Source organism: Chiloscyllium punctatum, chromosome 44 (genome assembly GCF_047496795.1).
Source record: "Chiloscyllium punctatum isolate Juve2018m chromosome 44, sChiPun1.3, whole genome shotgun sequence".
In the NCBI taxonomy this organism is placed as follows: domain Eukaryota; kingdom Metazoa; phylum Chordata; class Chondrichthyes; order Orectolobiformes; family Hemiscylliidae; genus Chiloscyllium; species Chiloscyllium punctatum.
Window position 1 is genome coordinate 17,055,992 of NC_092782.1, and position 26,134 is coordinate 17,082,125.

The 26,134-nt window shown below is 41.5% G+C and overlaps 1 protein-coding gene across 1 annotated transcript in view; it reads left to right on the forward strand.

Moving 5' to 3' along the window:
- Positions 1 to 357: 357 nt before the first annotated feature.
- plxnc1 (plexin C1) overlaps positions 358 to 26,134 on the forward strand; it is a 129,740-nt gene continuing 103,963 nt past the window's right edge. Inside the window, exon 1 of the mRNA XM_072562355.1 lies at positions 358 to 1,712. Coding sequence (XP_072418456.1) covers positions 711 to 1,712 — 1,002 coding nt within the window. The 5' untranslated portion in view covers positions 358 to 710. The remainder of the gene's footprint in view (positions 1,713 to 26,134) is intronic.

Below are 26,134 nucleotides of genomic sequence, written 5' to 3' on the forward strand. Positions count from 1 at the left end.
CACTGCTAAGCTTTGTGCCACTGTGCTGCCTCCTTTGTGTGTTGCAGCTTGTGTACTGTCTGAAGGAGACCCTGGAAGCAGACACAGTAACAATTTTCAAAGGGGAATTGGATATACGCTTTAAAAGCAATTTGTAACACTTTGGGAAATCAGCAGGGACTGGTTTGATAGCTTCTGCAAAGAGCTCGGGATCGGATTGACTCAGCAGCCAGTGTTTATCTCTCCACCCACATCATTTGAAGCGAATCAGCAGCTTTAAAGTTACATGAACAGAGAGAAGCGAGAATATAAAACCCACTGTCATGTGGAACCGACAGCACTGACATGTTGAAGGGAGGTTCGGTGTAGGGAGGAGGACATAGGCAGAAACGACACGAGCGTTGGTGGATGCCTTTTGAATTGGTGGAGGTAGATAGCATTGAGCAACTGGGCTGAATGGCCATTGACCTGCTGCTGATTTATGTAATTTTGATGCAGTTACTATTTACGAAAGTAGAAGTGCTTGGAGGAACGAGCAGGAAGCCACGGAAACGGAAAAGGAAGCAAGTGGCACTGTTGAAGTAGGTCTGAAGGCAGGTCCTCACCACACTGAAGAAGCAGAGGGCTTAATCGATGGATGGTCTCTCTTGACACAGTTCTATGCCAACCAGCGTTCTACAGACGTTCACAGACGCTGTGTGTGTTTCTGTGCATCTTAAGTGCCAGGGACTATGTACCCACTGAAGGTTGTGTCTCTTTATCTGCTGCTCTTTAAATCTTTGGTTGCCTTGGCCACTGAGCCCAAGGAGGAATTTCTATTTCCGAACCGCATCAATAACATTGTGGTGAGTACCAATGGCAAGGTCTTCATAGCCACTGACAACTTCTTGTATCAGCTGAATCGGAGCCTGGTCCAGGAGGTTGCCGAGCAGACGGGACCTCATTGCGATGGGCCTTGTGAGAAAGCAGATCACTGTTGTGTCAAATGGGAAGAAAAGGATAATGTGAACAAGATCCTGGTCGTGGATGAGAAGCAGGAGATGGTTCTGACCTGTGGGACACTGAGGCTGGGGGCTTGTGAGGTTAGATCGCTGCACAATGTCAGCCAGTACCAAATTGATAAGCTCAATAATGTCGCCCCTGTCTATCCAGAAGCCTCAGCAATTGCCTTTCTAGTAAAAGCCAGTCCAAACGATTACTTGGTGACAGCTGTCACACCTAGTGGGACGGCTAGCAAATTTTTTCCACCCTCCTGCAAAGACAACAGCAGTTACCATGAAGACTTAAAGAATAATATTAAAACCATTTTCCTAAGGAATCCTCAAAATTCCTCATTTTTGAGCTATAATTATGGTCAGTATGGTGATGCAATTATCGAGCTTGAAGACCAGACTGTGGAGCTCCAGTTCGTACAGGGTTTCCAGTGGCAGGAATATATTTATATATGGCTTAATACTAACGTCTCAGGCCCAGGGATCATCCGCATGGATGTTAAAGACAATAGTGCAGACACTATTGATTCCTTTATTCAAGCCACCCTGCTGTGCCCCCAGGGAAAAAATCAAGCCCTCAGAGTCCTGTCTTCTGCCATCTTCAGCATCACTTCCTCTGATACCTTGATGGTCACAATTCTGTCCAAACAAGGACAGTCTGAGTACAGCCTACTTTGCTTCTACAACCTGACTCACTTAAACACTAATACCAAGGATCAAAAAAGCTACTTCAAAGTGAAGGTAAGTTTTCTAAATGACTACTCCTTAAAATATATTTTATTGACTATATTGAATGAGGTAAAACTCAGACCAGTGAAGGGCATCGAGTGAAGAGTGGCCTGGTGGCTCAGTGGTTAGCACTGCTGCCTCACAGGGACCTGCGTACAATTCCACCCTCGGACAAATGTCTATGTTGAGTTTACACATTCTCCCGTTGTCTGTGTGGGTTTTCTCTGGCTGCTCTGGTTTCCTCTCACAGCCCAAAGATGTACAGATTCGATGGATTAGTCATGGGAAATGTGAGGTGAGAGGGATAGGTTGATGGGGTGGGTCTGAGTGGGATGCGTTTTGGAGGGTCACTGTGGACTCAATGGGCTGAATGACCTGCTTTCATGCTGTAAGGATTCTCTGGATCTTTACACTGGTGTTGTAGGTAAAGGGGGCGAATTTGCTAAAGACAGTGGGTACATTTGTTTGACAACTTTACAATATGCTCTGCACATACGCGACATGTTGGGTGGATTTAGCCCTAGTGTTACCAAAAGAAAGCTAATTAGACACATCTAAATTAATTGCAAATAACTTGTTCGACATGTTATGGCACACCTCTGTGCAGCTAGGAATCAAACGAAGACCTTCCAGCCCAAAGATAGGGACACACCACCGATTTGCCAGCCAGTGATGCCCACATCCCACAAATTAATAAATAGAAACGCACCACAGGAGCTCTTATTGGCTGCATCTTTACTTCATATTAAGACTTCTAAGCAGCGCATTTACAACAATGTTAACATTCTGATCAAAGTGTCACCTGCTTACTCCTACTGAATGATGTTTAATCACATCGGTGACATATCCTGGATATAACAGCTGCAAATGGCCAGGATATTTCCCCCTCAACCCCCATCCCTGGCCCTTTCATAAAGCATGATTTGACAATGCTGGGATACCAATCCAACATCATCCCCCGAGAATAAAGAAGGTGACTGCAATTGTTTTGTTGCCCCACTCTGTTTCCCAGGTGCCGCTAGGGGTGAGTTTTGCATATCATGAGGAGGTGGCCTAAGGGCAGAATGGAAATGGGACTGTGGTTGACTGCAGGAGCAGCATCTGACAGTGTCTGACTGTCAGTGGACACTATTTCTTTACCTTTATTGGCTAATGTAACAATGAAGGCGAGAATGAGAGGGAACATGGCCTTTAAATTTCTAGCTGTGGCTGACAGCCTATTCATAGCCTCACCTTCCCCGCCCCCCCCCCCACCTCCAATCGTGTCTGACATTCCTCCTTCAATGCCCAACTGGGCACTTGACTCCTTTGGCCAGTGCCCTTCCTGCTGGGCAGCTGTTAATTGGACACGCCATGCTGAAAATTATGATATCCAGCCCTTAGGTCTTAGGCTTTAATATCTAAAGTGAGTGAGTTTCACAAATCAATATCAGTACTTGGATTGTTTTCACAACAGTAATATATTGCCAGGCCTCAGTTAATGGTTCAGAATTATTGAAGGCTCAGTCTCAACGTTTGAGTCTTTTCTAAAGAGTAACCATCTCTGGGCCATCATTCCTATAGTATCAACAATTTCACAATTTACTCTATTGCTGACCATAGTAGTTAGCAACCCCCGAAGTCCAGATATCATTCTTGTAAGCTTATATTGTACTACCTCCAGGATCAGTGTATCCAAATCTGCTCACAGTACCCCAGGTGGGGTCTAACCGGGGTTATAACTGCTGCATAACTTCTGTATTCCTGTATTCGAGTCCTCTCAATAGAAAGGCCAGCATTTCATAAGCTTTCCTGATTATTTTCTGCACCTGTTTGTGATATTTTAAAGATCTATGCGCATGAACTCTGAAGTCTGTTTAGACAACCACTGTATTTAACTTCATAGCATCTAGAAAATACCCTCATCTAAACTATTTTGGGCCAAAATAGATAACCTCACACTTGATTACAAGTCATTAATAATGAATGTGAATAATTGAGGCATTAACACTGATCTTTGTAGGTCATTACCAGTTATTTCTTGCAAATTTGAGTATCTACCCATTATTCCTGCTTTCTGTCACAGATGACTCAAACGATTTCTCAGCCATATCAGTAATTTTCCCTTAATTTCATGGCCTTTACCTTAGTGAACACTCTCTTGTGTGGGACTTTATCAAATGTCTCCTGGAAGTCCTTGAAAACAGCATCCATAGACATTCCCCCGACCGCTAATTTAGTCACCTCTTCAAAACATTCAATGATGTTTGTCAGGCAACTTGCTCATTCAGCAGAATCTGTGCTATGTTTTGCACTTCTATAAGCCCTTCCTTTTAATTTTATGCAGTCCCTTAAGGCTTTAGTTGCCCATGGTTTTTATTTTCATTTGGAGCTTTTCTCTCTCAGATGTATTAGCTGGATTTGTATTATGTTAAATGTTTCTTTAAATATCCTCCAGTTTACAATGGACAGTATCTATCTCTAAGTAAGTCAGTCTTACCTAAATCTAAAGCTCTAATAGCTGATTCTAGTAGCTGTTTTTAACTTTCAAAAGTTACATTGAATTCAATCATGTTCTGATCACTGTTCGATAAATGTTCAAGCACAATTAAATCTGGCTCATTACTCATTACTAACTGCAATATTGCTTGTCCCCTTGTTGCATCGAAGATATGTTGTTGTTAGAAACTATCCCAGAAACACTCCAGAAATTCACAACCTTTCTGACAGGTGCTTGTCTGCCTCTCCCCATCCATATCAAAGTTAAAATCCCTCACTTTGTTACACTTTGCCCAATTTATACAATCTAGCACTTCAGAACTGCTACCTGAGAATCTGTACACAACACTAATTACAGTTTTAGGTCATTTACTGTTCCTCAGCTCCTGTATATCTTCCCCTCTTTATATCCTCCCTCTCATTGAAGTAATTTTGTTTCTAATCAGTAAGGCTACTTCACCTCCTCTGCTATTTTCTCTGTCCTGTTATCCTTATAACCATGTATATTTAGTTCCCAGTCTCAATTATCCTGCGACCATGACTCAGCAATAGCTATTATACCACAATCTTCAACTTAAATTTGTATCTGCAACTCATTTAATGCTCCTTGTATTTGTCTATAGAACTTTTATTTGGGCTATATTCTATAACCTGTCCCTCAGCCCTGATGGGCCATACACTATAACGTGTCCCTCAGCCCTGATGGGCCATACGCTATAACGTGTCCCTCAGCCCTGATGGGCCATACACTATAACCTGTCCCTCAGCACTGATGGGCCATACACTATAACCTGTCCCTCAGCACTGATGGGCCATACACTATAACCTGTCCCTCAGCCCTGATGGGCCATACACTATAACCTGTCCCTCAGCCCTGATGGGCCATACACTATAACGTGTCCCTCAGCCCTGATGGGCCATACACTATAACCTGTCCCTCAGCCCTGATGGGCCATACACTATAACCTGTCCCTCAGCCCTGATGGGCCATACGCTATAACGTGTCCCTCAGCCCTGATGGGCCATACACTATAACGTGTCCCTCAGCACTGATGGGCCATACACTATAACGTGTCCCTCAGCCCTGATGGGCCATACACTATAACGTGTCCCTCAGCCCTGATGGGCCATACACTATAACGTGTCCCTCAGCCCTGATGGGCCATACACTATAACGTGTCCCTCAGCCCTGATGGGCCATACGCTATAACGTGTCCCTCAGCCCTGATGGGCCATACACTATAACGTGTCCCTCAGCACTGATGGGCCATACGCTATAACGTGTCCCTCAGCCCTGATGGGCCATACACTATAACGTGTCCCTCAGCCCTGATGGGCCATACACTATAACGTGTCCCTCAGCCCTGATGGGCCATACACTATAACGTGTCCCTCAGCCCTGATGGGCCATACACTATAACGTGTCCCTCAGCCCTGATGGGCCATACACTATAACCTGTCCCTCAGCCCTGATGGGCCATACACTATAACCTGTCCCTCAGCCCTGATGGGCCATACACTATAACCTGTCCCTCAGCCCTGATGGGCCATACACTATAACCTGTCCCTCAGCCCTGATGGGCCATACACTATAACGTGTCCCTCAGCACTGATGGGCCATACACTATAACGTGTCCCTCAGCCCTGATGGGCCATACACTATAACGTGTCCCTCAGCCCTGATGGGCCATACACTATAACGTGTCCCTCAGCCCTGATGGGCCATACACTATAACGTGTCCCTCAGCCCTGATGGGCCATACACTATAACCTGTCCCTCAGCCCTGATGGGCCATACACTATAACCTGTCCCTCAGCCCTGATGGGCCATACACTATAACCTGTCCCTCAGCCCTGATGGGCCATACACTATAACCTGTCCCTCAGCCCTGATGGGCCATACACTATAACGTGTCCCTCAGCACTGATGGGCCATACACTATAACGTGTCCCTCAGCCCTGATGGGCCATACACTATAACCTGTCCCTCAGCCCTGATGGGCCATACACTATAACGTGTCCCTCAGCACTGATGCTTTATTCATCTGATAATCTTTTCTGTCTTCTGATTTGATCAATCCATGTAATTTTGTGAAGACCTGCCATGCCTGAATTTGGATTTCTGACTTCCTTTACTCTCTGACATGTTACTTGATTTTGAAACTTGCCCTGAGCCTACATCCCCACATTAACTAGTTTAAAGTCCTTATAACCACCTTAATTGCATTGGTCCCCTGTTTATTTACAGAATTTCTCATGTCTTCACATTATAGAATCAGATAAACATACAAAAGAGAAGCAAAAGAGATGAAAATGAGGGAACTGATTGGGCACATTCGCAGTCTGTTTCTCCAGTGGGATTTGCTTTGATTTCTAATTCTATTGGTAACCTACTTTTGTTAGCCTTCAGAAAATTCCACTCCTTGCCTTTCTTGCCATTGCACAATGGATGGTGTCACTTGGATATTATATGTGGCAATATGACTTACTCCAAGTTAAGGAACATTGCTCATCTCCCCATCCAAAACTCCCCCACCTTCCATCCTCGTTAAATGTCACATCACTACTGCCTTTTTCCTAACTCACACCAAGATCTAATCACCCCTCACTCCAGGCTTGCTGACGAACATGGTTCTCAGTTTAGAATGCCCAACTCTATCTCTGTAATCTGCTCCAAACCTCCAAGACATCAACACTGCTCCAATTTTAAGGGCTCCTGCTTTCCTGATTCTCTTTGCCATATTATTGATTACTGTGCTTACAGCTGTCTTGCATTTGGAATTGGCTCTCTCAATGTCTCATCACCCCTGTTTTTTGTATTCAAAAACTGCCTCTTTGGCCAAAATTGACCAAATTATTTAACATGTTAATATGGTTCAGTGAAAATTTAGCTTGAAAATTGCCACTGAGTAATAGATATTGCACAGTACTCACAGTGCCATACATAGAGTCATAGAGATGTACCGCATGGAAACAGACCTTCGGTCCTACCCATCCATGCCGACCAGATATCCCAACCCAATCTAGTCCCACCTGCCACCACCCGGCCCATATCCCTCCAAACCCTTCCTATTCATTTACCCATCTAGATGCCTTTTAAATGTTGCAATTGGACCAGTCTCCACCATTTCTTCTGGCAGCTCATTCCATACACGTACCACCCTCTGTGTGAAAAAGTTGTCCCTTAGGTCTGTTTTATATCTTTCCCTTCTCACCCTAAACCTATGCCCGCTAGTTCTGGACTCCCCCATCCCAGGGAAAAGACCTTGTTTATTTTCCCTATCCATGTCCCTCATGATTTTATAAACCTCTATAAGGTCACCCCTCAGCCTCCGACACTCCAGGGAAAACTGCTCTAGTCTATTCAACCTCTCCCTATAGCTCAAATCCTCCAACGCTGGCAACATCCTTGTAAATCTTTTTTGAACCCTTTAAAGTTTCATAACATGCTTCCAGTAGAATTGGACACAATATTCCAAAAGTGGCCTAACCAATGTGCTGTACAGCCGCAACATGACGTCCCAACTCTTGTACTCAGTACTCTGACCAATAAAGGAAAGCATACCAAACGCCTTCTTCACTATCCTATCTACCTGCGACTCCACTTTCAAGGACCTATGAACCTGCACTCCAAGGTCTCTTTGTTCAGCAACACTCCCTAGGACCTTACCATTAAGTGTATAAGTCCTGTTAAGATTTACTTTCTCAAATGCAGTACTTCACATTTATCTAAACTAAATTCCACCTGCCACTCCTCAGCCCGTTGGCCCATCTGATCAATAATTGAATTGAATTTATTGTCACATGTACTGAGGCACAGAGAAAAGCTTTCCATTGTAATTCGAGGTAACCTTCTTCGCTCTCCACTACACCTCTAATTTTGGTGTCATCTGCAAACTGCTCACATCCAAATCATTTATGTAAATGACAAAAAGTAGAGGACCTAGCACCGGTCCTTGTGGCACTCCACTGGTCACAGGCCTCCAGTCTGAAAAACAACCCTCCATCATTACCCTCTGTCTTCTACCTTTGAGCCAGTTCTGTATCCAAATGGCTAGATCTCCCTGTATTCCGTGAGATCTAACCTTGCTTACCAGTCTCCCATGGGGATCTTTGCCAAATATCTTACTGAAGTCCACATAGATCATGTCTACCGCTCTGCCCTCATCAATCCTCTTTGTAATGTCTTCAAAAATCTCAATCAAGTTGTGAGACATGATTTCCCACGAACAAAGCCGTGTTGACCATCCCTAATCAGTCCTTGCCTTTCCAAATACATGTACATCCTGTCCTTCAGGATTCCCTCCAACAACTTGCCCACCACCAACATCAGGCTCACCGGTCTATAGTTTCCTGTCTTGTCCTTACTATCTTTCTTAAATAGTGGGACCACGTTAGCCAACCTCCAGTCTTCCGGCACCTCACCTGAGACTAGCGATGATCTAAATATCTCAGCAAGAGTCCCAGTAATCACTACCCCAGCTTTCCGCAGAGTTCTAGGGTACAGCTGATCAGGTCCTTGGGATTTATCCACTTTTATGCATTTCAAAACATCCAGCACTTCCTCCTCTGTAATATGGACATTTTTCAAGATGTCACCATCTATTCCCCTACATTCAAATGCAGATTGTTGTTGCACTCATTAATCAGTTGGAAGGTAAAGTCAGCAAACTGGTTAAAATAATGTCAAATCTAAAAATAGATAAAGGACTTTTTTAGGTAATAAAATGCTACTGGTGAGAAATTTGCTCAGGATTATGTTTTCTTTGATAACATTTCTGTGAAGTTCCTTGGGGGTGATTTGGGCTGTTGATGTTCTTGAGAATTGCCTTTGACAGAGGATAAACTCCACAGAAAGGATGATCTGTATCAGTACAGTCAACTAAATAACAGAAATATAAGGTGAAGAATGTAGAACTAGAATATTCACTATCTTTACTGAGAGTCAGAGAGGAATGTGAGGGTCTGGAAGGGAGATGGACACAGTGATGAAATGCATCACCTTCAATGGGATTACAAAATGATAGTGTTGTTAGTGAGTGATTCCCTCATTAGGGAACATTGAAGGGCAAATGTTCACATAGATGAATTTTACTGAGTTGGAAACTTGTTATGAACCTGCTTATCCAACAAGACAGATGTCACAAAATGATTTACTGACGCTAAAATATCTAAATCTTTGTGGGGTTTCTCTTTATGTGGTTTTCTGCTGTTGTGTAATGTCATGATCCTGAAAGAATTTGAGCTATGCAGAGCTCTGTCCATTCTGGTTATATCATGTAGCTTTGGGTGAGGAATGATTTGAACTCTGACACAGTGTCTTCATGGAGACACAAGTCTTCTTTATCTCTTGTTGCTAATAGTTAATACAGCTAACAGTTAAAATACTTAGTTACTGTCTGTAATAAACTATATCTTATAATCAAAGAAAAGAGCCTTTTCTGTGAGGCTTATTCACGATCCATCTTCTACCACAGAACAACTCTTTGGACTCACTTAGAACATAAGAACAAGGAGCAGGTGTAGTCAATTCAGCCCATCCAGTGTGCTCCTGCTACTTAGAAAGGAGGATTGGTGGCTGCACTCTATCAGTGCATCAGACCCAGACATAACACCAAGACATCTTATGGTATCAGTGGTGTGCAGCACAGCCTATTACTACACTTGTATTATATCTCCAGGGCAATTAGGGACCGGTAATGAATGCAGGCCTAATCACTTCCATTCCATGAGCAAATTGTAGTGGTCATTTGGCTGCTCAAGAAACACAAATACTATTTGATGGTTTCACATTGCTAACCTCACTTGCAAATCAAATCCAAGGTTCTCGTTCAGAAATACATGCAGGAGCCTCATTTCAATATTACCATAAAGCCTACAATTCTTTAAGGCAATTGTCAGGACCTCTTAAACAGAGGTACCAACCAGCTCAGCAGTCAGCAAGATCTCATTCAGACAGAGTTCAGGCCACTAAATTAGTGAGTATTGCAAATGTTTTTGACCCAATTATATGAAATTTAAACAATAGGAATCAAGTGAATATTGGGTCACTCGCTGTGTTTTTTAGTTGTTCGCATTGGTTCATTCAGAGATGTATGATCCCATCTCAATTTGAATTAATTACTTTTCAACTGCTTTTGTAATTCAATGTGGAGATTAATTGATATGTTTTTGCATATATTTCTCCCTCCCCACCTTTTTTGATTTATAGAATCCCTACAGTGTGGGAGCAGGCCCATCAAGTCCACACTGACCCTCCAAAGAACATTTCACCCAGTCCCACCCTATCCCTGCATTTCCCATGGCTAACTCCGAGTCACTACACTCAATTTAGCATGGCCAATCCACCTAACCTGCAGACCTTTGGACTGTGAGAGGAAACCCATGCAGACACAGGGAGAATGTGCAAACTTCACACAGTCGCTTGAGGGTGGAATTGAACCTAGGACGTTGGCACTTTAAGGCAGCAGTGCTAACCACTGAGCCATCCCTCATTTTGCACTTCATACTTTTTGTTTATAGAGCAATTTGACAAATGGTGATTTCAAACACACTAACCTTGGGCAAATCAAGCCACCAACTTACATTTGACTCACTGTGACTCACAAAGACATTTGAAACTTCTATTACTATCTATTGACTAATAACTCTTGAAATGACTTTTCACTGTTTCTGTGTTCTTTATATTACATTGCTATTTTTTTCACATTTTATAGTTGCATAACTTTTGGTTTTGTTTCTGAGCTTTAATATCTGTTTCTACCTTATAAAATTTCAATTTGTCTGTGTGGTTACTATTAGTTTGGTTTACGCTGTCCTGGGGAAGTTTGGTGATTTTATGCTTGGTTTAAATTAGTGAATTTGTCAGTGTTTTCTGTCCGTTTCCTTAAGTTGTCTGTAATGCAGTTTACGCATGTTTATAAAGTTGAGAAACTGCCCCATCAAAACCACAGGGATTTTAAGTGCAATGTCAATATATTTCTCAACTTTTATATTTGGTGGACATTTATCACAAACAGCGCAGACACAACTGTTTACGTATCTGATAATTAAGGAAACAATTTTCTGTGTTTCATGAGGATGTCTGTTGAAGGATTGATTGCCTTTGGAGATGGCGAGGAGAAAGACGTGACACAATATCCTTTTTCTTACGAATGTACATTGTGTATTACTGAGCTGGATGTTGCTGTGAATGTATTTACACTGCACTGAGGGAGTGCTATACTGTTGAAGCTGACGTCTTTCAGATGTTGTTAAAAATTTTTAGCTTTGTCCACCCCAGACTAACACCGGCTCCTCCAAAATGATCTTTCAAACGGGCTGTTAAGGCACAGATGGACTGTGGATGGCCACAGAGTTGTTTATTGAAGAGCAGGAGGAGTTCTCCTCTGTGTTGTGACCGTTTTTATTTTTCAGTCAACTGATTATCTGGCCATGATCATGTTGCTGGTTGTGGGAGCCTGTTGTTCTCTAATCGGCTGCCATACTTCCTACATTGCCTTGTTTTGAGAAGTTATGATGACTGCTGCATCAGTCCAACTTCTTACTCAAGGGTTATTTGGAAGCACCAGCTTTCAGAGCTCCTTCATCGTGTAGATGTAGAACAAGATCATAACACAGAATTTATACCAAAAGGTTACAGTGTCTTGCAACTGAAATGATATATTGAACAAACCTAGAACAGCAATCTAGGTTTGTTTAATATATCATTTCAATTGCATGACACAGTAATCTTTTGCTGTAAATTCTGTGTCTTATAATCCTGTCCCATAGCTACCTGATAACGGAGCAGTGCTTCCGTTAGCTAGTGCTTCCAAATAAACCTTTTGGACAATAACCAACAGGTGTTGCGTGATTTTTAACTTTGTCCACCTCAGTCCAACACATCATTGCTTAAAGGGAATCTTGTGATCATGAATATGAAAGCTGACTGTGAAAGAAATAGGAAATGTAGATGGGAGCCAAATAAGCAGATTTCTTGCAGGATTTAAAACTGGACATAGCAGAATAATGGAATATAAAAAGAAACAATATGTTTGATTTCATAAACATATAAAGTGTACATTGATAGTAAAGAGAAAAGGATTACTCAACAATGAAGAAGGATTGTGGAGCCATAAGAGAAATATATTAAATATGTAGCGTCAGAGTTTACAAATGATTCTGGAGGTGAGAACCTGTGTAGACTAGTTCTGATGAAGGGTCAGTGAGCTCAAAATGTTAACTCTGTTTCTCTCTCCATAGGTGCTGCCAGAGTTTCTTTTGCACATTCTGTTTTTGTTTCAGATTTCCAGCATCTGCAGTTCTTTATTTCAGAAAAGCTACTATTTCACTTCCACCATCCCACATTATAATATTAATGCCATAAGGATTTGATTTTATTTCCAAAGATTCATACCTTAAGTGAAGAAGTTTGTTCTCATGTCAATCCTAAATCTATAACAACTCCTTTCTCAGACTGATCCCTAACTCCTGATTCCAAAAGCAGGTAAAATATTTTTCCAGTCACACTCCTCAAATATTTTATATATTTCATGGGATCACTTTTTATTTTTACTCTTATGGAATATAAACTTAACCTGCTTAATTTCACCCAAGCTCTGCACTATACCCCAGGTCTGCACTCATGAAGGATCTATATAATTATAATAAGATTTCTTTAATACTGCAATCCACATGTAATAAAAACTTATGTCCTGTTTAATTCCTGAATTGTTTGCATTTTGATTTCCTATAATTTTCATTCTCTTCCCTCAGAGTATTAGTATTTCTCATTTCAAAAATATACCCTTTTTTCACAGCTCCTTATATCATATTCTAACTGCCATCCTCCTGCCCACTCATTTAACCTATCAAAATCTTTTTTGCAGCTCCTTTGCATCATCCTATCAGCTTTACTTTTCCAGCTAACTGTATCATCAGCAAACATGTGAACATATGAAACAAGAGTAGAAGTAGACCATTCAATAAGTTCATAGCTAATCTGTTTGTGTTTTGAAGGCCATCACCCAACAATCTTTAATTTCCTTGCTTAACAAAAAATCATCCACCTCTGTTTTCAAGAATATTCACTGACCCTATTTCCAGTCGCAAAGCTCTTAGAGAAATAAAAATAAACCACCTCATCTCTGACCTAACATTTTAACAGTTTCCCCTAATTCTGGACTGACCCACAAGAGGAAACATCCATTCCTTAGCCACCTTATCAAGACCATTCAGGATTTTAGACACCTCAAACAGGTCACTTCTCACTCTCCAATGGCAACAAGCCCAGCCTGCCCAACCTTATTTCTATAACAACCCACTTATTTCAGGTATCGATTTAATAAACCTCCTATAAACTGCCTCCGATACATTCACAGCTTTCCTTAAATAAGAGCAAAACTGTACATTATTCAACAATGCCCAGTATAACTCTAGCATAATATTGCTACTTTTGTTTTTTTAATTCATACATGAGATGAGGTTGTCACTGGCTAGGCCAGTGTTTATTGCCCATCCCTAATGCCCTGAGGGCAGTTCAGAATCATGCACATTGCTGTGGGTCTAGAGTCACATATAGGCTGGACCAGATAAAGATGGCAGATTTCTTTCCCTAAAGGATATAAGTGAACCATATGGGTTTTTCCAACAATGGATATTGGAATCATGGCCAACATCAAACTCTAAACTCCAGTTTTTTAAAAAGTTAAATTTATATTCTACCGTGACAGGATTCAAACCCAGGTCCCCAGAACATTACTTAGGCTTCTGGATTAACAGTCCAGCAATAATACCACTAGGCCATCTCTTCCCCTAAATATGTTTAATAACATCCTAACTCTTATGTTAAACAGCATCCCATATGCATTCCCGATCCTGTGCTGAACCTGCATACTGACTTTTTATGATTCACACAAGAGAACATCTAAAGCCCTCTGTATCTTGGAGTTCTGTAGTCATTCTCTGTCATTCACATGATTACTTAATCATTCTCTGTTTAAATAATCGTCTGAATTTTACATTCTTCCTGATGAAGTGAACAACTTGATCATGGTGGCTCTTGGTTAACAACTGGTGCCTCAAACTCCCTGGGACTCAGGTTTGATTCCAGCCTTGAGCAACTGTCTGTGTGGAGTTTGCACATTCTCCCCTTGTCTGTGTGGGTTTCCTCCGGGTGCTCCAGTTTCCTCCCACAATCCAAAGATGTGCAGGTTAGATGAATTAGCAATATTAAATTGCCCATAGTGTTCAGGGATGTGTAGGTTAGGTGCATTAGTCAGGGGTAAATGTAGAGAAATGGTTTTGGATGGGATATTCATTGGAGGGTCGGTGTAGACTTGTTGGGCCAAAAGGCCTGTTTCCACACCTAGGGATTCTATGAACTTCACATATTCCATCTGCCAAATTTTAGCACACTCATTCAACCTATCCATACCTGTCAACCACTTCCAACACACTTTCCACCCATCTTGCAGTTGCCTGTGAATTTACCTTTCATTCCTTCACTTTCCTCATCTCAGTCAGTTATATGAATTTTAAAAAGCAAAAGCCCAGCACAGATCCCTGCACAACTCCACATATCACATCCTGCCAATCAAAGACTAGTTTATGCTCACTCTCTGTTTTCTGTCTGCCAGCCAATCTTCTAATCATGCTAATATATTATTCGCTATGAGCTTTTATTTTCTGCAATAGCTTTTGATGTGACAACTTATCAGATGCATTCTGGAAATCCTAGTACAGTATTGTGTATAGCGCTCCTCATTATCCACAACACATGTCACTTCTTCAAATAACTTTAAGAAATTGGTTAAACATGATTACCTTTTGAAGAAACCATGCTGATTCTTTCCAATGGCCTTGAGTTTTTCTATGTGTGCTGATATAAATGATCTATAATTTAAGATTGATGGTAACACCTCCCCACACAGAAATCAACCGAACTGACCTGTAGTTTCCTGTTTTCAGCCTCCCTCCCTTCTTGACTAGAGATTTTATATTTGCTGCTTTCCAGTCCAATGGAACCTTTCCTAAATCTCGGGAATTTTGGAAAACTGATACTGAAATATCTACTACCTCATTAGCTACCTCTTTTGGAACCTGAGGATGAAATCCATCTTAACTTGGAGATTTGATAGACCGTTGCTACAAGTTTGCTTATTACGCTTCCCTTGTGATTGTGATATTGTGATGTTCCTCATTCCCTTCATTCCTGATGTAAGCTATTGCTGTAACAATTCTGTAGATAGAAGTAAAGTATTTGTTCATTTCCTCCGCCATTTCCATATAATCTATTATTAACTCCTTGTTCTGATTTACGACCAACAATCACTTTACTTAATCTTTTACTTTTTAAATACCTGTTAAAAAATCTATTCCTTTCCATTTTTTATATTCCTAACTAGCTTGCTTTCTTGCTTTACTTTCTTCCTCCCAATTAACCTTATCATCATTTACTGTTGTTCTTCATATTCTGAATGATTGTCAAAGTTCCATTCATCTTTGTGCATTGGTATGCTTTTTCCTAAACTGTGATGTTTTCCCTAACTTCTTCAGATAACCATAGATTGAGGGTGTTCCTTTTAGAATTTTTCTTTATAGCAGAAATATAGATATTCTGATCATTCTGAAATATCCCTCAAATATCTGCCACTGTGTGTCCATTGATCTATCCCTTAGCCGATATGCTAGTTCACTTTAGCTAGCTCAGCTTTCATGCCTACTGGTTATCATTATTTAAGTTTATAACACCAGTCTTATACCCACTCTTTCTCCTATCAAACATGATACAGGATTAGGGACAGAGTGATACTATCACTGAACTATTAGTCCAGTGAACCAGGTAATATTCTAGGGACCTGTAATCAAATCCTACCATAGCAGGTGGTAGAATTTGAGTTCAATAAAAATCTGGAATTAAGAGTCTAATAATGACCATGAATCCATTGCCAATTGTTGGGAAAACCCATCTGCTTCACTAATATTCTTCTGGAAGGAAACTGTCATATATACCTGGTCTAGCCTATATTGTTCTACTGTATTGCCAATCTGGTGATTCTAGATTGTATGTAGATTAAAGTCACCTATGATTTTGCCATCCCTTTATTACAAGTACCCAATATTTCTTCTGGTATACTTTATCCCTCATTGCGGTTATTGTTGAGGGGTCACTATAACTCACTCCTGCTAATGACATTTTTACCCCACTCTTCTGCATCTTCACTCAAACAAATTCTACATGAGACTCAGAAGCGGGTGGTCTATAGGTTCTCCAACTGTAACTGTTCTGTAGGACAGAAAATAAATCAGAAGATAATGAGGAAATATAAAAAAGGAAGGACATTAATCATAGGTGAATTTAATCTTCATAAAGATTTGGAAAGTCAAATTTGCACAGCTAGCCAGGAGGAAGAATTTGTAGAGCGTATTCAAGTTAGTTTCCTAGGATATTATGTTGTGGGTCCAAACGCAGATCAGGCTATTTTGGATCTGGTAATGTGTATTGAGGCAGGTTTAATAAATGATCTCAGAATAAAAGATCGCCTAGGACACAGTGACAATGTAGAAATTGGCATTTAGTTTGAGAGTGAGAAACATGGTTTGGAAACAAATGTGTTAAACTTAAGTAATAGTAACTACATGGGAATGAGGGCAAAATCGGCTGGAGTGAACTGAGAAAAGAGTTTAACAGAATTAGTTTGCTGAGGCTAGCAAACGTGGTTCCCTTGTTCAAGAAGGGGAGTAGGGATAATCCTAGTAACTATAGGCCAGTGAGTCTCACTTCTGTTGTGGGCAAAGTCTTAGAGAGAATTATAAGGGATAGGATTTATGCACATCTGGATAAGAATGATGTGATCAAGGATAGTCAGCATGGTTTTGTGAAGGGCAGGTCGTGCCTCACAAACCTTATTGAATTCTTTGAGAAGGTGACGAAGGAGGTAGATGAGGGGAAAGCGGTAGATGTAGTATATATGGATTTTAGCAAGGCGTTTGATAAGGTCCCCCATGGTAGGCTACTGCAGAAAATACAGAGATATGGCATTGAGGGTGAGTTGGAGGTTTGGATTAGGAATTGGCTCTCTGGAAGAAGACAGAGGGTAGTAGTTGATGGCAAAGATTCATCTTGGAGTGCCGTCACTAGCGGTGTTCCGCAAGGATCTGTTTTGGGACCATTGCTGTTTGTCATTTTTATAAATGACCTGGAGGAAGGGTTAGAAGGTTGGGTGAGCAAGTTTGCGGATGATACGAAAGTCGGAGGAGTTGTAGACAGTGAGGAAGGATATGGCAGGTTACAGCGGGATATAGAGAAGCTGCAGAGCTGGGCAGAAAGGTGGCAAATGGAGTTCAATGTAGCTAAGTGTGAAGTGATTCACTTTGGTAAGAGTAATAAAAAGATGGATTACTGGGCTAATGGTAGACTACTTGGTAGTGTGGAAGAGCAGAGGGATCTTGGTGTCCATGTACACAGATCTCTGAAAGTTGCCACCCAGGTAAATAGTGCAGTGAAGAAGGCATATGGCGTACTGGCTTTTATTGGTAGAGGAATTGAGTTCCGGAGTCCTGAGGTCATGCTGCAGTTGTATAAGACTCTGGTGCGGCCGCTTCTGGAATATTGTGTGCAGTTTTGGTCACCATACTATAGGAAGGATGTGGAGGCACTGGAACGGGTGCAGAGGAGGTTTACCAGGATGTTGCCTGGTATGGTAGGAAGATCCTATGAGGAAAGGCTGAGGCACTTGGGGTTGTTTTCTTTGGAGAAAAGAAGGTTTAGGGGTGATTTGATAGAGGTGTACAAGATGATTAGGGGGTTAGATAGGGTTGACAGTGAGAACCTTTTTCCGCGTATGGAGTCAGCTATTACAAGGGGGCATAGCTTTAAATTAAGGGGGGGTAGATATAGGACTGATGTTAGGGGTAGGTTCTTCACTCAGCGAGTCGTAAGATCATGGAATGCCCTGCCAGTAGCAGTAGTGGACTCTCCCTCTTTATGGGTATTTAAGCGGGCATTGGATAGGTATATGGAGGATAGTGGGTTAGTGTAGGTTAGGTGGGCTTTGATCGGCGCAACATCGAGGGCCGAAGGGCCTGTACTGCGCTGTATTGTTCTATGTTCTATGTTCTATGTAGAATAGAAGGTTGAAGAACAATGGCAGACATTTTTAAGACTGTTCTTGACTCACAGCAAAGATATATCCTAGTGAGGAAGATGAATTCTAGGAAGGGGATAAACTGACCATGTTTAACCAGGGAATTTAAGGATAGTGCCAAATTGAAAGATAAAATACATAATTTGACAAAGGCTGGTGTAAATCAGAGGATTGGGAAAGTTTTACAAAAGATGACCTAAAACAGAATAAAAGAGGGAGGAAGCAAACTATGAGGCAAACTAGAAAGTAACAGAGAGTCATAGAAATCTCTAGCACAGAGAAAGGCCCTTCGCCCCATCGCATCAATACTGGTCAAAAACAACCACTAAACTTAGCCCCATAATTTTGTAGGCCTTGACATCCTAAATGCATATTTAAATACTTCTTAAATGTTATGAAGGTTTCTGCCTCTATCACCCTTGCAGACAGTGAGTTGTGGATTCCCACCATCCCCAGGGTGAGAAACGTTTCCTTACATTTCCTCTAAACCTTCTGTCCCCTATCTTAAATTTATGCTACTGCTAATTAAACTCTCCATAAAGGGGAAAGGTTTATTCCTGGCTAACCTATCTAAGCCCCTCATAATTAAATTCACCTCAATCTCCTCTGCTAGATTAGATTCCTTACAGTGTGGAAACAGGTTCACCAACCAGTCCACACTGACCTTCCAAAGAGTAACCCACCCAGACCTATTTCCCTCTGACTAATGCACCTAACACTATAGGCAATTTAGTATGCAGATCTTTGGACTGTGGGAGGAAACCCATGCAGACACAGGGAGAACGTGCAAACTCCACACAGACAGTTGCCCAAGGCTGTGATCGAACCTGGGACCCTGGTGCTGTGAGGCAGCAGCGCTAACCACTGAGCCATCATGTCACCCATGATGCTCTAAGGAAAATAAAACCCCAATCTGTCTAATTGCTATTCATAACTGAAATTCTCCAGCCCCGGCCAACATCCTGGTAAATCTCCTCTGCATCCTCTCCAGTGCTATCACAACCCATAAAAAACAGACAGTAAGAAATTCTTGAAATACATAAAAGAGAAAAAAAACACATTGGCCATAGGCACCTTAGAGAATGGGGCTGGGAGATGATAATGGAGAGCCAGGAAAGGCTAGAGGAATTGAACAAATCTCCATCAATCTCCATAGTAGAGGATACCAATAGCATTTCAGAAATACAAAGTAATCAAGGAGCTAAAGACAGAAGAGAACTAAAACCCAAAAACTATCACTAGAGAAAAAAGCATGAGGGAAACTCATGGGGCTCAATGATGTTATGATTCCTGTACCTGATGGGGTTGTATTTAGGATTTTAAAGGAAATAGCTACAGAGATAGTGGATGCACTGTCTGTAATAGAGTCATAGAGATGCACAGCACGAAAACAGACCCTTTGGTCCAACTTGTCCATGCCGACCAAATATCCCAACCCAATCTAAATTGGGTGGCACAGTGGTTAGCATGCTGCCTCACAGTGCCTGAGACCCGGGTTCAATTCCCGCCTCAGGCGACTGACTGTGTGGAGTTTGCACGTTCTCCCTGTGTCTGCGTGGGTTTCCTCCGGGTGCTCCGGTTTCCTCCCACAGTCCAAAGATGTGTAGGTCAGGTGAATTGGTGATGCTAAATTGCCTGTAGTGTTAGGTTAGGGGTATGGATGGGTTGTGCTTTGGTGGGTGGATGTGGACTTGTTGGGCTGAAGGGCCTGTTTCCACACTGTAAGTAAAAAAAGTCTAATCTAATCTAGTCCCACCTGGCTCATATCCCTCCAAGCCCTTCCTATTCATAGACCCATCCAGATGCCTTTTAAATGTTGCAATTGTACCAGCCTCCACCACTTCCTCTGGCAGCTCATTCCCTACATGTACCACCCACTGGGTGAAAACATTGCCCCTTAGGTCTCTTTTATATCTTTCCCCTCTCACCCTAAACCTATGTCCTCTAGTTCTGGACTCCCCCACCCCAGGGAAAAGACCTTGTCTATGTACCCTATCCATGCCCCCCATGATTTTATAAACCTCCTAAAGGTCACCCCTTGGCCTCCGACGCTCCAGGGTAAACAGCCCTAACCTATTCAACTTCTTCCTCTAGCTCAAAATCCTCCAACTTTAGCAACATCCTTGTAAATCTTTTCTGAACCCTTTGAAATTTTACAACATTTTTCCGATAGGAAGGAGACCAGGATTGCATGCAATATTCCAAAAGTAGCCTAACCAATGTTCTGCACAGCCGCAACATGACCTCAACAATCCTTATATTCTGGAAAAATCCCCAGAATTGGAAACTATTAATGTAATATCTAGAATTAAAAAGGGAAGGGAGACAAAAAGCTCAGTAACTGATGATCATCAACAATCTGGTCCACTCACGCTGACACTATGGTCAAGAAAGTACAGCAATGCCTCTACTTCCTCAGGATGCTAAGGAAATTTGGCATGTTCGTAAAGACTCATCAATTTTTATAGATGCATCATAGAAAGCATTCTATCTGGATGCATCATAGTGTGTTATAGCAACTGCTCTTCTCAAGACCACAGCCCAGTCCATTACACAAACCAGCCTCCCATCCATTGACTCCATCTATACCTCCCACTACTTCACAATCAAGTACTATCAGTTTGTTTACTTTGCTATGAATGCTATACACATTCAGATACATTCTTTTGTCTTTCTGTTATCTTTATAATATTTAGACTGATTCTTGGTGCTGTGTTGAACAACTTATTAAATTGAGAAGAGGACTCGAGAAATCAGATTATAATAATTTATTTCATGTGTATGGAAGATGAGCCAGCCTTATCACCTTAAAGTGTAGAACTAAACTCTGTTGTGTTACAAACACCTCCAAGCTTTATTCAACTCATTACAATGTATCTATTACATTATCTACTGTTTTCCCTCTTTCACAGGCATTGTCTCTGTTTTACGCAAGGCTAACACTGTCCTGCTGATAGCATGGCTTCTACACTAGTAGCCTTGACTGCTTATATGTCTGATTTGTTATCCATTCTTTCTACATCTATAGTTCCCACTTGCATTGTTAGCTTTGCTATTACTAACAATGTAAGTAAAACGTTAACCCTTAATTAACTTACTCATTTAGGGTTTATTTTCTCTGTTCACCTTTGCCATTCCCTGGCCCTCGCTTACCTTATTATTACATTTTCTCTTATTTTGAGATACCACATCTTTCCTTCTTGTCCCAACCATTTAGTTTAAATCCATTTCTACTTCCCTGGTTATGCAGTGTGTAAAAGCAGTGGTCCCAGCATAATTTATACGCAGACCATCTCAATAGTAGAGACCCCATTGTCCCCCAGTGATGGTGCCAATGGCCCACGAACTGAAACCTACTTCAGTCACACCATTTTTTAAGCCACTAACTTTATGTACCCTGTGCCAAATCACATGCTGCTCAGGTAATAATCCAACTATTATAATCTTTAAGGCCCTGCTTTTTTAATTTAGTGCCTAACTCTTCATACTCTCTGAATAGGATCTGTATTCTTGTTTTATCTATGTCATTGCTACCTGCACGTGCTATGATTACTGGATCCTCCCTCTTCTATTGCAATTCCTTTCCAACCCTGAGCGGATGTCCCGATGCTGGGCAGGTAACACTGCCATCTGGACTCTACCTGTTTGCAACAGAGGACGGTAACAATGTCCCTTATGTTACCAATGCCTACCACCACTACAACTGCAACAGCGCTCATTGCTGCTTCCCAGGGCAATGGCTTTGATGTACCATGGTTAGCTTGAACATCCATCTTGCAGTCCCTGCTCTCATCCATACAAGCACAGATATTTTCACACATACTGAATAATTACAGATGTTAACCCTCCTGCCTTCTCTTTACCTGTCTCACTCCACCACACTATCCTGACCAGGTCAGAGCACCGTCCCAAAATGGTGTGATTGCCTCGCGTTACAAAGAATTTAGGTGACCTTACCCCACTCTGATGTATCACAGCATCTGTTGTTCAGCCTTGAGCTTATAAACTCTGAGCCAAAGCTGCTTGAATTTTAAACACTTACTGCAGATGTGTGTGCCCTGGGTCACAATGTCACAGCCTTAAGGTATAGCTGGACTGTAATCCTTAATGAGTTTTAATTATGTCATTCACTTATTTACAATGCCTTTTATATATTTTGTTAACTTTAACAATTGGTACAGTATATTAAAATTAAGAACAGAAAAAGTCTTAACCTCTTACCAGAGACCTACCAAACAACCAGCTGCTTTCAGTGTAGTCAAACAAGAACTGACTTCAATCAACTCCAATGAATCTAGCTGTTTCTCACTGCCTGCCAAGGGTTCACTTTCTCACCCACTCCTCTCAGTGATGTTGACTTTCTTATTCTTTATTTATTCATGGGATGAGGACATCGCTGGCTAGGCCCAGCATTTATTACCCATCCCTAATTGCCCTCTGGGCAATTAAGAGTCAATAACATTGTTGTGAGTTTGGATTCACATGTAGGCCAGTCCAAGATGGCAGGTTCCTTCCCTAAAGAACATGAGTGAACCAGATGTTTTTTTCAACAATTGACAATGATCCATGACTATCATTATACTCTTAATTCCATTTTTTTAAAAATTGAATTCAAATTCCACCATCTGCCATGGTGGGATGTGAACCCGGGACCTCAGAGCATTACTTGGATCTCTGAAATAACAGTCCAGCAATACTACCAGTAGGTATTATCCTCACGTATATCATCTATACTCTAGGTGTATTACCTACCCAGGATATTGTATGTTTCAGTCAAGTCAGCTCTCATGCTGGACTTTCTCTCCTTCTCCCGCTCATCTTGGATATGTTGTACACAGTCCCTTCATTTCAAACATGTACATTGATAACGGATAGCTGAGGCCCATACCCTTATGTTGCTTGTTATAGCTTGCCAGCCTAAAAATGTCCAGTCGGTTTCTAGTCCCTGATTTCTGTTTGTACCAATTCTCAGTGCTTTGTGCTAATATATTTCCCTGCAATCCCATAAACCTAATTTTATGTGATCACTTTTTGGTTTTCGAAAATCCACATACATCATATGCATTGGTTCTCTTTTATCTTCTGCCAACTATAACCTCAAAATCTCTTAACAGATCCGTATTGAATCTGTTTAATTATGTGGGGACATCAGACTAAATGACCTGTTTACTCTCTCCCTGCTTTCTTGGATACAGCCAGAAGTCACATGACACCAACTTACAGTCCAACAGGTTTATTTGAAATCACCAGCTTTCAGAGCGCTGCCTTTTTTTCAGCTGAAGCCCACTTCACCTGATGAAGGAGCAGCCTGGTGTCATGTGACTTTTGACATCGTCCTTTCCATCACCTGCACTTCGTGGCTTTTTGTACAGAAGGTTTGACTTTGATGAGGTTTCACACAACAGGCAAGTTACGTAAATTCCAAATAGGGATAAAATATTTCTCCATGTGGATGGAAAGTTGATTGACCGGCAGGCAATATAGGATTACTGAATATGTCTTAGATTCGGAAAGGGTTGGAAATGATGTTCCTCAGTCATTGCTGTTGTCTGTATGGATCTGAAAGGGTTAATACTTGAATGAGTGCCTAAAGCACCACCTATTGTGATAATGTCACAAGGACTGGTCAGAGTGAAGAAAACTTGCAGGAAACAGAACTGGGCTAGTGAGCTCCTAACAGTCTCTGTAATGTAGATCATATTCACGGAACCTGTCAGTAGTTGCAGTAATGCAATAAACTTCATATTGTTTACACAGCAGCACTCTTCTGGTTAGACCAGAAAAGTTCACATTGTAATCTACAATAGATCACCACAGGCTTGAAGGGAACACACACAACATGTTAGCAACAGTGTGCCCCTGCTACATTACATGAGCAGTGGTCAGCAACTTTATTTCTAAATCGTGCCAACAAAGAGAAATGAGAATTTAGAGCTTCAGGAAAAGTCAGAAAAAAAGACCAACTGCACAGGTATACCTTTGTCTACAATTGGGAGCACAGTTAAAGAGTAATTGCTTGCTAAAGAGTAAATGAAACGCCAGACAAATTTGAAGATGTATTGAAAGTCTCTGACAATTTCTTCAACCTCAAAGCTAATGCAGTTCTTGAAAGGGGAAGATTACAACATTCTACATGAATCCATAGATGACTTCACTCATGATCTCTACAGGGTAATGGAGGGATGTGACTATGATGACTTAACATCTGAATTCATGAGGATAGATTACTGATGTTTTCATTTCAAAACTACAAAGGGCAGAGCAGATAGGCCAGTGCAATGGGTAGGACAGACACCAGAAACAGAAAGTCTTTGCCGATGCTGTGAAGCAATCAAACCTCACAGGCATGAATAGTGCCCACCTTTAAAAACCAAACGTAAGCACATTTCAGAAAATGTGCCAAGGCAGGACACAGCCATAGAAAAGTAAAAGACACAAAGAAATTAATTGCGTTGAATGGTCTAAAACTTAAAATTTTCATAGGGGCCATCAGTCCAACATTTTGCCAAGCAGACCTTTATGTTAAGAGGCATCTCATGAATTTCCAGTTGGACATGGGAACAAGTGTCACAGTATTATCTGACAGCAAAGCTTGGTTAACACATTGTTTACAGATGGCAGGTGTTATTACACTACATGGTTCAGGGCATTGCGCTTAACATTAAAGATATGCCACAAAGAGTGTGTTAGTAAATTTGCGGACGACACTAAGGTCGGTGGAGTTGTGGATAGTGACGAAGGATGTAGCAGGTTGCAGAGAGACATAGATAGGCTGCAGAGCTGGGCTGAGAGGTGGCAAATGGAGTTTAATGTGGGCAAGTGTGAGGTGACACACTTTGGCCGGAGTAATCGGAATGCAAAGTACTCAGCTAATGGTAGGATTCTTGGGAGTGCAGATGAGCAGAAAGATCTCGGTGTCCATGTGCACAGATCCCTGAAAGTTGCCACCCAGATTAACAGGGTTGTTAAGAAGGCATACAGTGTTTTGGCCTTTATCAATAGAGGGATTGAGTTCCGGAACCATGAGGTTATGCTGCAGCTGTACAAAGCTCTGGTACGGCTCTGGAGTATTATGCATAGTTCTGGTCACCGCATTATAACAAGGATGTGGAAGCTTTGGAAAGGGTGTGGAGGAGATTTACTAGGATGTTGCCTGGTATGGAAGGAATGTCTTACGAGGAAAGGCTGAGGGCCTTGAGGCTGTTTTCGTTAGAGAGAAGAAGGTTGAGAGGTGATTAAATAGTGACATACAGGATAATCAGAGGGTTAGATAGGGTGGACAGGGAGAGCCTTTTTCCAAGTATGGGGACGGCAAACATGAAGGGACACAAATTTAAAGTGAGGGGAGATAAGTATAAGACAGATGTCAGAGGTAGTTTCTTTACTCAGAGAGTAGTAAGGATATGGAATGCTTTGCCTGCATCGGTAGTAGATTTGCCAAGATTAAGTGCATTTAAGTCGTCATTGGACAGGCATATGGACGTACATGGAATAGTGTAGGTGGGATGGGCTTCAGATTAGTATGACAGGGCGACAGAACATCGAGGGCTGAAGGGCCTGTAATGTTCTATGTTCTATCCTAAAGAATATGCAATACTGGAAAGTTTATATTTCCTTCACACCAAAGAATTCTTTATCCTGAGGAAGAGGTCATATATTTATATAGTTTCGTGGTAAAGGTGGAAGAACTTTAATAACAAAAAGGTCAAGGAAAGCCAGTGGGAAATTTTGCTGGGCTCCATGGTATAAACCAAACAGAAAGCAGAACCTCCTGTAGTTAGTTATGTTGGAGTGAAAAAATTGTTTCAGGCTATCAGAGATGGAAAG